Source organism: Strongylocentrotus purpuratus, unplaced genomic scaffold, assembly GCF_000002235.5.
Source record: "Strongylocentrotus purpuratus isolate Spur 01 unplaced genomic scaffold, Spur_5.0 spur5_scaffold_5, whole genome shotgun sequence".
Classification (NCBI taxonomy): domain Eukaryota; kingdom Metazoa; phylum Echinodermata; class Echinoidea; order Camarodonta; family Strongylocentrotidae; genus Strongylocentrotus; species Strongylocentrotus purpuratus.
Genome location: NW_022145611.1, coordinates 21,505,426 through 21,520,608, shown reverse-complemented (window position 1 = coordinate 21,520,608; position 15,183 = coordinate 21,505,426). Strand labels below are relative to the sequence as shown.

Here is a 15,183-nt window from a genome sequence, read left to right as displayed (position 1 = left end):
TAAAATATATAATTCAAAATGGATGCGAAGTAACCAATACTGGTAGTCGATATGCAGTGCATGGAAACAAAAAGGAGGGCCTCATAAATTCACGCTCTCACCTGTGACTTTCTTAACTTACGTACAGTAAGATAGTAGATATTCCTTCAATGTAGGAGTTTGTTCAACAGATGTTTTTATCCTGTTATGACTGCATTGCAAGACTGATTTTTACATATTGTGTATTTTCTCCTTTTCTCATTGCAGGTGGCCAATTTGAGTGGGCGAGCCAAGGTGGTAGTATCCTTGGTGACCAAGAATGATCCGCCCCTTCCCCATCCCCATCGTCTGGTAGGTGATGGTTGCAGAGATGGTGTATGCACCAGAATGATTGATCCACAAAGACCAGAAGTAGTGTAAGAAACTCTTTTAGTGATTTATATTTATAGATGATTAATATTTATGTGAGTGTACATTATGTGTAAGCTCCATGTTCACCCATTCCTAATATAGAACATGTTGGCTCCTGTATTAAGAGGAGTGTATGAGGTAGTTCAATAACCAATGGGTTACTCTTCTGATCTACATGTATAGCCAAAACATATTGAGATTAATTCATGTTCCTTTTGTGTTTCATGTCAAATTGACACAAATTGTGACTTCCCATGTAGTGTACGATGCATGTACATTTTTAGCACCCTGTGCAATGTCAGACTGCTCTATTCACCCATTGTGTAAATACTGTTATTCAATTAATGCTCATCGACCATTGTCAATAGAGGTTTTTAAAATTGTTTTGATGACAAACTGCAAACACAACCTCTGTACCTCACATGGATTGACTTCCTTCCTGTTAGAAAAAAAATATGTATTGTTATCCGGTTCACTTATGTGCTTATCAATCTTTAATTTGTTTTTGTTGATTTTGTTTTTGGAAATGTATTAATTAATCAGGAAAGATTCAGCCTATTATAGTTATCAGAGACTGAGTTGCTTAAAATGTGAAAATACCAACTACAGGATCGTCCAGTTTTATTCTTTGCATGCAATTGATTTAATTCAAACTGAGCTTTTAGAAAATGCAAGTTAACTAAATATGGAAAAAAAATTGAATTGAGTAAAGATATAAAAACTAATTTTTCACATAAAAAAAAGACTAAACAGGATAGTTACCATGATATTTCTAGGGATATATTAAATGCCATTCAACTGACAGGCTATTTTTGATGATAATTACTTGTGCTTTGTATACAGCTTTCATAAGATTGGAGTGCAGCGTACAATGAATAAAGAGGTGGAGAACTCACTTGAGGAGAGAAAGAGGGCTGGTGTCAAACTATCCATGGTGGTGAATAAGGGAAAGACTGGTAAAAAACACAATTACGAGATGAAGGCTGTTCGACTCTTCTTTGAAGTTTACATTGAGACAATAGAATCATCCGGTGTCTTTGACAAATACCTGACCCCAGTCACATCTACTGCAGTATACGACAAGAGTGAGTACACATTTATTCCTTCATTTTTATAGCATTTAAATCCCAACTGCACTACTTATAGCTACTTTCGCCCTCTATATAGCAAACAATGCCTAATCGGTGCCTGTCAGTCCCCCATGATCACTTTTTCTTATGTTAATTGAGAGCTGATTTGATGAGATAACCACCTGTCAGTGACCTTGCAGGGAGGTCTAATCCCCCATGGCCAAACTAGTGCAGACATGCTGTAAAGGTCCAAAGTCTTACAGAATGCAATGATTACAAATTTTAATGTTTACAAAACAATTTGGTAGGAACTGTAAAATTGTATGCTGAGCAAAGAGAGATAAAGAAATCCCCTTACATTTGATCAATTTACCCTTTTTCCTTTCATGCAAATGATTCATGTATTGAACAGTAGATTCTATAACATATGATTGCATTTGAATGACTTTTCTGACCTTCGACAGGAAGCTAACATTCTTGGAAAAACTGGAGACGATGTTTTTCATGAAAGTCCCTGTGGACATAACAGTCATGTGTAATGCCAAAACATTTGCTTCAAATATTGCTGGTACAGACAAGGGGAATTTTAGAAATGTTCCAACTTGGCCTGGAGCCATGCTGTGAAAGCCAAAAAACATGATTAAATTATTATCCATGGTCATGTTAAAACTTTGGTTGTTTTGGAAATGTTGTTTAATTTTGTTTCAAACCTTTTTAATGAACCTCTACATTGTCACTAAAGTTAAAACATGGACCTACTAGCTATCCAGTTTTGAAAGACAGTGTTTCTTATCACCTTCACAGTTTTATAACCCACTTTCAATTTTGATATAAAAAAAATACTAATCTACCCAAAGATATTAGATATGGTATCAAAATCTTCAGCTCTCTTTTTTAAAAGATGTGTTTTTTCAACTCTTGCTGGCACTTGTAATATTAAACCCTAAATGCTCTTTTCTCCAGATATCCTGGTTGCTAATGTTTCTATTTATGAATTGTTTTTATAGAGGATACAGTGCTCTCCATCTGTCGTGTCAATATCAGTACTGGTAGCGTGGAAGGAGGCGATGAACTCTTCATTCTTTGCGAAAAAGTTCAATCAGGTAAGCTCCCTTTCACTAGGCTCTCTTGAAAATTTCACTGATTTGAATGTTTGAAGCACTGAAAGAAAGTCCTTGTCAGAAAACTTTATTCTGGTATGGTTTCTACTTCTCATATATATATACTTATAGAATCTGGAGGGTGTTTCACAAAGATCCTAAGTTGAACTTGACAATTATGGAAAGCCATTAGCATCTATGAAAATATTTTGTAAAAGTTATTTTAAAATGCATAAAATGTTGATTCAAATCATCCATATTTTGTATTATCACAGAGATTTCATGTTCTTGATGTAGAATATATAAAAAAAAGAAGACTAAAATACTTGGAATTTTCGCTTTAGAATAAACTTTATTTTAAGGCTAAAAATGGCTCTCCATAGTCCATAGTCCAACGTAGAGGTAAGTTTGACTTAGGATCTTTGTGAAACACCTTCCAGTTCTATATAATGCACTTGTAGATTGAAACAGCAATGAATCAATCCACATGCTCTGTAACTGATAATGAAAGCAACAGTCATGGAGTGTTTTAATGTGCTCAAGATAAAATTCAGTTGCAGATTTTTAACAAATAGTTAAATTAATTTACTTCTCCTTATCAGGAAAACTTTCCCTTTCACATTACGTCAATGTTGAATGTGATTCTGTTTTGAGACATGCTTGTAATATGATGTTGTTGATTACAGATGATATCAAGGTGAAGTTCTATGGACATGACGCTGAAAAGAACCAACCCTGGGAAGCATTTGGTGAATTCAGTCCAAGTGATGTCCACAGACAGGTAATGAATTTAATCGTTGACTCGGTAGAGTACATGCAGTGTCATCTTGTCTCGTCATTATGATGTGTACCGGTAGTTCTTTACGGTGATGATAGTAGGATGCTGTGTAGCCGTTTGAAGAACTGACTAGATCCACATTGATATATTGAGTAATGATTAATTTTACATTACATCGATCAGCCTGATACACTGTAAAACCATGAAACATGAACTCCTGGTACCATGTTCGCATTGCATTTAAATCATGAATTGTTCACAATTGATGCAATATCATGTTTCATGCTTTTTAATGTCATCCAGAGCATTGTAATCTCCTTCCTGGTACATGCCTTTCACAAAGTAATCTTAAAGGGCAAACATAATTACAAGATTGAACAGAATGGGGAAAGTATTTATTTAAAAAAAGAATTGAATCGGACCGATAATAAGAAATTTATGAATGTTTGAAAAGTGAGGTCAATAAGTCTATGTGAATCTTGAATTGGTAGTTTGGTCAGTAGATTATGATGTAGTCGCAGATAACTCTACCCTTTACAAAAATATCATTAATTTCTGTTTTTCTTCTTGGTGCCTTCTCCTTTGGTGCACTAATCAAAATATATGATGGAAAGCATATTATAGGGCCTATTTGAATAATGTATTTTTTAAAGTCATTTTGTGTGTTGGAACAAATAGGAAATTTGTTTGCCACTACATCACAGAGACATTACTGATTCAGGCAATTTGTAGAGCCCATACCTGTAGTGATTACAATTTTCAAATGTATAACTTTCTCATTTTTGTCCGATTTCATTCAAACTTCCACCAATCTACTTCTCTGATGTTTGTGCTTTCATCTAGACTAGTTTGCTATCAATGTTGGATTTACCTTTAAGAGAAATCAATAATCCTATGAATATATTTTGCTCAACAGTTTGCCATTGTGTGCAAGACACCTCGCTTTGTGAATCAGAACATCAAGACAGCAGTGACGGTTCAGTTCCATCTCTACCGACCTTCAGATGATGAATCAAGCAGAGAGATGCCTTTCATCTACAAGCCCCGGGAGTCTGTTCATGGTAAATATTTTGAGAGAATGAGAATGAACCTTTGGCCCCAGTTCACGAAAGAAGTTTGTTTTAATTCACGGTTTAAACTTCCGTAAGCTAAGTATCCATGTGACCTCATGTCTGATGGATGGATAACATAAGCTTATTTTAATATGAAATTAGTCCAATATGGAGATTAAGCCATGACCTAGACCAAATGTAAAATGAAACCTCCTTTATAAATTTGTTCCTTTGAGTCAAATATTGATAATGCACTCTACGGATAAATAATAATTTGGTTTTGTAAAGCCAGCTTGCAGAAAGTGTAATGTACTGATGGACAAGAAGTGATGATATATGCAATTGATGTATTCTCGTCAAACTAGAGCATACCAGTTGACTTTAAAGTTGCATAATATTGTAAAGATAATTTATTCTGGAGATAGGTAATATCAATACCAACTCATATTTTGTATTGCCCTTTGCAGAATTGGCAGCTGAATTTGGATAATTTTTGTTTATTTGATTGGGCCCTAGATACATGCCTGATAATTACCTGATTGAAATCGGTTTCTGTAGATAAAATGTGGATGTCTTATATTTAGTACCCCAGTAGTACATTATAGATTCTTCTTTTCCATAGCATGTTGAATTATATGAAATAACTGGACCTAAAGAAACTTCACTGTTTTGTCTGTTTGTAGGGAGATGAGTGTCAACTCAATGCCCTTCTGGCTGCATCAAAATTTTATCTTATTAAGATCTTTTTGAAACACAAACTCATTTTCTTTTTTTCTTCTCTTCCATAAAAATAGGTTACTTAGAAACATCACAAATTGTTTGATATTTCATGGAGGTATATCTGTTGGAAGCCTTCTGCTTAGCTCAATTCTGTGCTACCCATGCCTGTTACTGTATGACCACTCATGTTTTGAATGACTTCTTTAGACTTTATCTTTAGGGAGTTTAGGGCATTTGAATATTGTGCATTGCCTGTGGGGGTCAAGGTTCGACTAATTTAAAAGATTTATCAACTTTCTCTCTGTTAACAGGTTTTAGAGATATTGAGAAGAAGAAGAGAAAGTTATCTCACAAGGGGCCTGAAGAGTACAACAAGTTCTTCACCAGCAGTGGCCAACCATTCAAGAGTAAGTTTTTGTTTTTGTTGTTATTGTTGTAGGATTTCTAAGATTTAACATGTGGAAAATAAATATATGTCATATTCTCTCTGCTTTAGCATATGTCTTTCCGTAAAATTCTGTATAGTCACATGTATCATTTTTCTTATTAGAAGTTTTATACAGAAAGTATCTGCACCTGCAATATTAGCATAGTAATAATTAATTTAGGTGGGGATTTGTTGATGATCATGCAATTCAACCTATTTTAGATTGTGTATGCAGTTTCACTTCAAAATTTAATGATAAATGTAAACAACAACTACTATTCCTTGAACTATATTTAAAATAATAATACATAACATTTATTAGGCGCTTAATACTGATGTTTCTAAGCGCACAGTGTTCTGATTAAGAGAAGACTATAACCCGTAGAACTATATATTCCCTTAGCAGGGGTTGGTTGTCCGTCTCCACTCTCCTCTGTTCCCCGTTTGAGCCGATGTCAGATTTAGTACCCTCATATCTCTTTTAATGCAAACTGGTCTGTGTGTGTGTGTGTGTGTGTGTGTGTGTGTGTGTGTGTGTGTATATATATATATATTTATATATATATGGAAGGGTAAATTATTCAATTAATTTTCTGAAGAATTTGATTTTGATTTTACAACTCTGATTGTGTTTTTGATCACCCATAGCTGAGACCCTTGGAGCAAGTTCCCAATCATGCAGTGGTGCTCCATTGGGTCAGCCTGTATCCAACGCACAATCAACCCTCACGCCAACACCTGTTACCATGGCAATGGCATCATCAGACACCAGACGTAGCCTGCGACAACATCTCATGAGAGGTATGAAGAAAAAAGATAGCGATATGGCAGTAAAACCTGAAGTTCAGTGCTTATTTCTATTCCCTGAAGATGCTTTTAATATATCTCTTTATCTAACATGTGATATATTGTAAATAACTTTTGTATGAAAGTAGATACCATTATTAACATCACTGACATATTTTTTTTAATTTTGAAAATAACTACAATATTGAGAATGAAAATTTTCATTAGAGGCTTGTGTTCATATTAGAAAATAAACACAGAAAAAATAATAATGCAGTGGCTTAATTAATTCCATTTCATGTGTAGATGAAGGAGATCATAGATAATCATAAATACAATTACTAATTATAGATTAATCTGTGAAAATTGAAAGAGTCATTCAGTGTGTAGAACAAATAAAGTACACACATATAACTATCATTGCGGATATTTAAATATCTGCATAGCATATTTCCTTGAAAAATATACAAGAATACAGTGCAACACTTTGCTCTGATTCAACTTACTCTGTTCTATACACTTCAAATTTAGTTTAACATGCATTTACCATAGCTCCCAGCTTGATTTTTCTTTGGCTCAGTATTCAATGGATGACATTGAATGACATGGTCATGATGGGCGTATGCTTGTTGTCTATTTCAGGAGACCAAACGCTTGGCGTGAGTGAACCCCAGCCTACTCTACTTGGCAATGTCATATATGCTGGAGGCACGGCACAGATTCAGCAGGATAGAAACCTACCATTGACCTTCACCAGCGAAGCACACATGAGCTCCGGTACCATGATACAGCAACCACAACAACCGCAGCAACCGCAGCATCAACCGGTCAGCACTGACCAAGGTACACTGGACATCCCAGCTCAAGCGTTCCTGATATCCCTCGCCACCAACGAAGAGATGGAGCAAGATCCTCAGGATGAGGAACGCACAACCAGCTTGCAGAGAATCAATGCTATAGCCAATGAGCTCATGTCTTCTGTTGAGGCAACTGGAGGGGCTGTTGGAGGAAACGAGCGTGTCATCGTGCAGTCCGTGCCGCATCCTAACATACTGAGTGATCTGACATACAGCAATCTGGATACGGTAGACATCGCGGCATTTCAGGATGTAACAGCAACGATTAATGATGATCTTGTGTATAGCGCGTATAATGACTCTGTTATGGATATGAACAATACCAGTAATAGTAACAACAACAACAATAATCCAATGGGATAGCAATGTGGTCAGATTGCAAGAACTTTGATGACTCTTAGAAGGGTATGGCATTCTTGATTCATTTTCGGGAAATGGAAAGAGGAAGATAGGCCTGTTGTATGAAATGTTTTTGAGATTGCATATAGAAAATTGATCATCTTATATCATGTGTACATGGAGAAAGCTTACAAAGAAATTTGATAATCTTTCATGGATACATTATTTCTGAAAAGAATAATTAGACAGCTGACATTGTTGACATGAAGTCATTCGTGTACTGGTACTTCAAGGAATTCTGTGTCATTTGTAACTTTTCTCTTGTGGTAATCTTTGCCACTTTCTCAGCTACTAGTAACATGAGGAAGCAACTGAGGTTTTTTAAACGGCATTTAGAGATAAGTGTTGATAGGGTACATTTGTAAATAGTTTTCATCAGTATTGTACTATCTCATAATCAGTAATGATGCATGCTGTTAAGGTTATTTACATTTTGATGTAAGATGGGGGTTAAAGATTTGAGTATTATCTTGTCTTTTTCAAGAAAACATTTGTGAAACTGTTACCGACAAAAAAAAGAGAGAGTCTTTTTGTATATATTTACTCCATATGTACATTGTTTTCATATTATGATTATGAACTGCCATCACTGTTAAACATTAATCCCTTCCTTATTCGCATCATGGTAGCAAGAAATGTTATCCATCATCAAAATACATGTTAATGGGATCCAGATATCTAGCTGATGTGTAGCATGCTGTGTATTATTTTTGTTTCCTCTCTCTTCTTCTTTTATCCCTGACTTTCACCTTCCATTGTAAATATATACATATATACAAACATTTCTATAGTGTCTTTGAAAGTGATGAATCAGTGTTGCTTTGTACATAACTTGCAGTTGAAAGTGGCTATATCATGTTCTACCATTTACTAGCAGATGGAAATGTAAAATGCGATGTAAACTCAAATAAAATTAAGACTGTGGATTCCATTATTAGTCAGTTTATTATATTATATGTGATGGAACATATATAAACATTTTCTGATTTTGCTTGAACTTTTAGTTGCTTTGAGAACATGTTTTAAAGGTTTCCCAAAAGTTTCTTGCTGTTAATATGGCTGTCATCATTTAGAGAAAGATTCTTGTTTCTGTAGTAAATTTGGTAAGTACTGAATTCTGTGTTTGTTGTTGTTTTGCTATTAAATGTACCTGCAAGGTACTACTTTTTCTTGCTTACATGTACATGTATTTGATTTGACATAGTTGAAACTATTCTTTTATTTGGAGTCTGAAGGCAGTCTGCAGTCTCGTGTGGTGATATTTTGTTGTCAGTTCTTGGATTTGAGAAGTGGAGACTTACTGTACAGTGTATATAATGCACTGTGTGGTGTAGCATTATGGTAAACTCTGTTTATCATCGAATGTCTGTACATAAAATGTATTTACCATTATCATATTTTCCACAGAGTTTGATAAATCTGTTATTATCGGTAGCTATAGTTATCTCGTTTTCATTTATAGTACCTTTCAAAGGAAAACTTGTCTATGTATAATCTGCTTAGCAGTGATATATTCTTTTTGTATTGTTTTATTTGTGATGTATAAATGAAATAATTATAAAATGATGTAGATACGAAGGGGAAATTGAACTCTACTTTATGATATGCCAGTGTGATGAAGCATATATCGTTGGGGCATTTAGAATATAGACCTTTGAGGACTAAGAATAAATGGCAAACAGTTGCTGATCGACTTTCTTGAAAAGGGAGAAGAATCTACATTATATGACTCACTACACTAATAATTATTATGAAGTTTAAAGAAGATAACATTCCAATGTTCATTTTAATTTTCAGATCTTATTGTATTTTTGTTAAAATAAAAATAAGACAACACAAAGAAATAAACAGAAAATTACACAACTTAGTCTTGTATTATACAGTGTGTATAACAAAAAAGTGAACCCAACTTTGTTAGCTTCTTATTAAATAACCTATGTGACCTTGAACCCAAACTTGGTATAAAGTATTTTGACAAAACTTTTTAAAAACCCTTGTGCTTAGTCACCTGTAGCAGAAATATTATGAATATGGTATCATTGGACAGAAAAAAAAGAATTTACTGTTCATAATGAAATAGATTTCACAGTCATATAGTTAAAGAATTTTAAATTAGGAGCTACCAAAGCTGGATACACTTTTTTGTTTAAATATGCACTGTGTTTTTTTTAATAGCATAATTTTACTTGTACTGCATGGTATTTTATATGTATGAGTGTATAACAATCTGATCATATATTGCCTGACTGATCTTTATGATAAAAGTTTGGTATTCTTATAGATAGTGCATTTAATGCTTTATATGTTTGTACATTGTTGAGGGTGATTTTAAGTTTAGTGCTGAAAATACTGCTTGAAATTAGATTATATCCAAATAATATCCAAATTATGTCCAAATGATATTTAAATTATGTCCAAATAATATCCAAATTATATCCAAAACTCAACAACCAAATGATGTTGGATTAATTTGATCTGCAAACCATTCATATGAGTTTACTGATAATCTAACTTTAAAAACAAACAAGATAATGGTTAGGATTATGGTCTTGGGACACCATGGCAGTGAGCTGAGTAGGCCAAACTATCCTCAAAGGTATTTTTTTTAAACATCACAAGCACATATTTGAATTAGGCATGTGAATTGAAAAGATTGAATGAATTGAATTAATGGAAACATAATTAAAGTCCTAAAGGAGGCATCGCGAAAAATTAACACAGTTTACATAAAAATGTTCTGATTTATCACCAATAGTACTGTACATTCTTTGAGCATACTTTGTACATAGCAGCATGAGTCTGTGTTTGATTTGAAAATAAATTGAAAATAGAAAATGCTGATATTCTTTGTGTCGATATATTCTGCTGATATTTATATATATATATATATATGTGTGTAAAAGTGTGAGAATTTTCAACTCTAGACCATTTTCTTCATGCCTATATATATATATATATATATATATATATTATGATTACAAGAGAGAGAGAGAGAGAGAGAGAGAGAGAGAGAGAAGGGAGGTGAGTTTGATTGAGTCAGAGTGGAAACAGAAAATTAGAAGGGAAAGATGAGTTTCATGAGAAAAGTGAATGATTTATTGATGAATATAGGGAATGTCATATTTGCAATGCAGTCATATATCTAGAAATCTCATTTTGTACCCCCCAACTGAAAAATAGGTTTCAATCTTCTTCGCTTTTTTATACTTTTGATTTTTTTTCTTTTGCGGAAGGACAAAAAAAGATATTGTACCATATAATGGGCCTCTTGGCAATGAAAATGAAACAAATAAATATTTTTAATATTTTTGTCCACAATTGAGAGTTTACGATTGATATCATTCACCAACAGGACTACATTTAATTATCTTTCATTAATTGCTGATGCTGATCAAATTCAATGATAGAAATCTAATTAATCATTAATCACCCAAGTTAGGGACTTGAGTACCGCGCCTAATTGCTGACTTCAACTTCAGAAGGTTCATTAGAGATATGCATTAAATTAATCAGGATTATGTTGGAAGATATAGACTTCAATTACTAGAGGAAAGAAGCCCACACCCGAGCATTCACCCTTCTGAGCACAGCCGCTTGATATCTAACTCGCATTCCGTGTGTGTGTGTGTGTTTTATTTTTACAGACGTGTGTCAATCAGATATGATTATTTACGTCTGGGGACCGACCTTCCATCCGAAAGACGTGACTCAGTTTCGAACCTGCGTCCTCGGCTGAATCAGTTTGTAACTTCCACTGTTAGCTGGATTACAGGCGCACGCCACAACGCCTAGTTCCATACAGACGTTGTGTAGTCGTCATTCCAGAGATTGACACTGTGGGCATTATAATTTCTGGGAAAATTGCCATTAGCTTCCTAAAATCTATGAGGATTCATTGTTATAGCGAAACAAAGTATGACATGTTATCTCATAAAGATTAATTTAAAATTAATAACAAAAAATGAATAAACAATAGATCATTATTCCTTGCAACTGTTCTAGAACTGATCGCGGATATATGGATCGCCAAATCGGTACAGTACATAAGTCATAACTTCACCTTTTTAAAACTGCAAATGCCTACATGATATGCTAGAGATCGAGAGCTGACGTCGAGCTAGCTAGCTGAGCTGGAACAGTGGAATTTCGATTTAGAAGTAAGATCAATGATGAATTTCCGTTTATGTTCCCAAATATTTCGGTATGAATTTAACCATTCTTCCCTAGATCTACAGCTCAGACAGCTGCAGATATTTGCCTCACAAATAAAAGTACACTGGTCGTCGTATGTATGACGTACCGGTAACATGAGGGTGTGATTACGGTAGGCCTAATAGTTACACCTATTTTGTAAAACTGACAGATGCATGTAAAAGTCAATGCCTTTGGGATCGCCTCCTATATAGATCTAAATGCCTAGAAATGATTTATGAATAGAATTGATACCATTGTAAATCGGGCATTGCTTATTTGCTTGTATTAAATGTGAATTCCCTTAAAATATTTAACCATTTAAAATTTTAATATTTCAGAAAAATGTTCAAGTGATGGTTACTGAGTTTAGACTTAGGTCTAACTTTTAGTGAGTAATATGGATTGGGTTATCTGCTAGAATCTTTAGCAATGCAGGAGGCATAGCAAACAGAAGAAAGAGAATAAGGAAAGGAAGAAGAAAAAGGATGAAGATGATGAAGAAGAATATGGGAGAGGATCGAGGAAGAGGAGGAGGCGAGTTGGCTCAGTCAGTAAAGCGTCCGTCTGTCGAACCAAAGATCTCGGGTTCGAATCCCATCCTGGCGGATGACTGAAGCCTGCGTTGTGTGTTAACGTGCCCCTCCCTTTGTTTCATAGACGTAGGCTATGTTAAGTGGAAAACACTCTGTCCCTCGGAAAGGACATTAAATGGAGGCCCCGTGTAAAGGAGAGTCGCCACCTTTGCACGTTAAAGAACCCACTGCACTATTCGTAGGGGGAAACCCTGGTGTAGTGGTCCACTTGCATCTGCAAGAATCTTCATAAGAAGCAGATTATCCATAAGAAGAAGAAGGAATGAGGAAGAGAAACTTGCAGAATTGCTGTTTTTGAATAATGAAAAACCCATAAATGCTTAAATATTATTTGGTTTGCTTGATTACAGGTGTCCACAACATTTGAGTCGCAAAGCAAACAACTTCAACCAGTTTGAGAGTGACTAGACTAGCTGATGACCTATCCCTCTTCAGTTTGAATCAACTCGGAGCAAGTCACCATGTTACCAATGCTGTTAGCAGGACTGCGTTCATATGCACCATGGATTACACTACCCTTTGCAATAGTGGTTGGAGCTGTTGGCTTCACCGTGGAGAGAACACTACATGGGGGTAAAGCTGAACCTGTACGTCTCAAGAGCGTGGCTGAGGAACGAGATGAAAGACAGCTAGCAGAGTCCATCAATCAAGATTGTACCAATGTAGCAAGTCTGAAGGAAAAGAAAGGCGTCCCAAAGTCTTCATTGGAAAGGAATGAAGTCAGGAGATAATCGGATTGGAGGAGAAACTTTCAACGATATCATCTACAGCCACAGGCGTCGGTACAATGTGGTTTAAACAGGACTTGGAATGAAAAACATGCTACATGTATTTTGAAATAAATATGAGAATAGCCTGTCTACTATTCCTCCGATTATTTTGATTTTATTTGTGTTCAAAATGGGTGCCTTAAGCAATATTAGGTAGCTGTCACTTTATCTCGAAAGTGAGATGAATTTGTTTACAATTTGGTAGATGTGGAGATACAACTGATATAGCTTTATGCCAAAAGCATTGCTACAGTCAATCTTGCACACATGTAATGGATTTGGCTGGTACTGGTAACTTAAAATTATGTATCTAGTTATCTACAGTCCTGATGGGGTGGACTTTTGCAAGTTTGAATGTGTTAAAAATATTTTGTCACAGTATGCTTAAAACAAAGATCAAAATCTACCCTAGTCACAAAGCAGTTTATAAAGAGAATAGAAATGAAGCATGATTTTCATATTCAGTCACAGCGTTGCTACATTTCAATGCAGATGGCCTCATTTCTTTTTAAAGATTACCTACAGTAACTACTCTGTTGATCCAAATTGCTATTTGATGTTACAGTGTATTTTGAAAAGATGTATTTTGAAAAGATGTATTTTAAAATTAAATGCAAATTATCTGTCAAGAAATAACAGTTCAAGAGAAAATTTGATATCTGGTTATTGTGAAAAAGTGGTGACAAGCATTCTCTCAATTTGGCTTCTCTGGTTTTGTTTGGAAGAACATCCCAACTGAAGCATGTTTTACATTTGGTGAGCATCAAAACAATAGATGCATGTAGATTTTGCATGATAAGTAAGTGAAATAAATGATTTTATAGAGGTGTTGTGGTGTTCAGTAGTGAATACGTTGTCGGACTGGACCACATGGTTCGCAATTCGACTTCCGCTACAGCCCTTATGTCCTTTGGCAAGACATTAACCTACATTTGCCACTCTCCACCCAGGTGATAAATGTGAATTCCTTGAAAGAATTTCTTGAGTGCTGTGAGCACCAAAATCAGTAGCCTAGCAGAACCAAGGTAATGTTGGAGGCTTGGAGCACCCTGCATGGCAGATGTGTGCACTTTGAAAATATCCAATACTTTTATTTAAGAATTTTGGTCCAAAGATTTGCTTGTTCAAATTCACATGTCATTTGAGGGTTCCCACAGTCATGGAAAAAGTCATGGAAATTGATTGTGGAATGTGGATGTTGGCTGTGTGTTGCTATGGCAACCTTCCTGTCTGATCTGACAATGGGTGTGGTATTCCTATGCGCTTCAAACTATTAACTACATACTCACTTACAATTAACAAAGAGTGTAGGCAACTGAATGAATTAAGATCAGTGTGCACATTGCTTTGTTCATTATTTAAAACTCAATCCATTAGAAATCATTCTTCTATTTTGATTCAAATTTTTTATTTTTTTAAATAAATAAGAATTATACAGTAGGCTTGTGGATAAGAATAAGGATTAATAATAATAATTAAGAAGGGTTTTTAAAGCCCAATTTTAAAGAGTAATGATTAGCCTATCAAAATGATTGAACCTGGGGATTTGATCCTGAATACTCCAATGTTCTTAGTGCAATGTGACCCTGTATTGTTGATTAAGCTTTCATACAGTAGGAGTGTCGTGGTTGAGTGGTTTAAGGCGCTTGACTGAAGATGCGAAGGTCGAGGGTTTGAATCCCGACACGGCACTAATATCCTTTGGCAAGATATTTACCTGCATTTGCTACTCTTCACCCAGGATTTAAATAGGTACCCGGTAGGATGCGAGTGTCATTGTTGGTCAAACAGTTTTTGAGCGTCGAGTAAAGCCTGGCTTGAATGCTCCCCAGGGAGTGGAGATTGTGCACACATTGTGTGTGGGCAAGTATTGAATCCAATGACCAGGGTAATAGTATATCTGTAAAGCGGTTAGAGACATCATAGATGTATTTTAGCGCTATATAAAAGGGGAATTATTATTGTTATTATTGTCTTGTACTGCCATTCAAGACTGCCAATCGGGATAGGCAGTAGTCCGGGGTTGGGTGTACAGTCAAACCTGTCT

The 15,183-nt window shown here is 35.2% G+C and overlaps 1 protein-coding gene across 3 annotated transcripts in view; it reads left to right on the top strand.

The window, feature by feature from the left end:
- Nucleotides 1–10,420, top strand: part of LOC575231 (putative transcription factor p65 homolog) — a 29,327-nt gene extending 18,907 nt beyond the window's left edge. For all 3 annotated transcript variants that reach the window (XM_030998943.1, XM_030998942.1, XM_775648.4), the window contains 8 exons: nucleotides 247–395; nucleotides 1,234–1,475; nucleotides 2,468–2,563; nucleotides 3,247–3,341; nucleotides 4,255–4,399; nucleotides 5,422–5,517; nucleotides 6,186–6,338; nucleotides 6,966–10,420. In XM_030998943.1, the coding sequence (XP_030854803.1) occupies nucleotides 247–395; nucleotides 1,234–1,475; nucleotides 2,468–2,563; nucleotides 3,247–3,341; nucleotides 4,255–4,399; nucleotides 5,422–5,517; nucleotides 6,186–6,338; nucleotides 6,966–7,543 (1,554 nt within the window). In that variant the 3' untranslated portion in view covers nucleotides 7,544–10,420. The remainder of the gene's footprint in view (nucleotides 1–246; nucleotides 396–1,233; nucleotides 1,476–2,467; nucleotides 2,564–3,246; nucleotides 3,342–4,254; nucleotides 4,400–5,421; nucleotides 5,518–6,185; nucleotides 6,339–6,965) is intronic.
- Nucleotides 10,421–15,183: the final 4,763 nt, after the last annotated feature.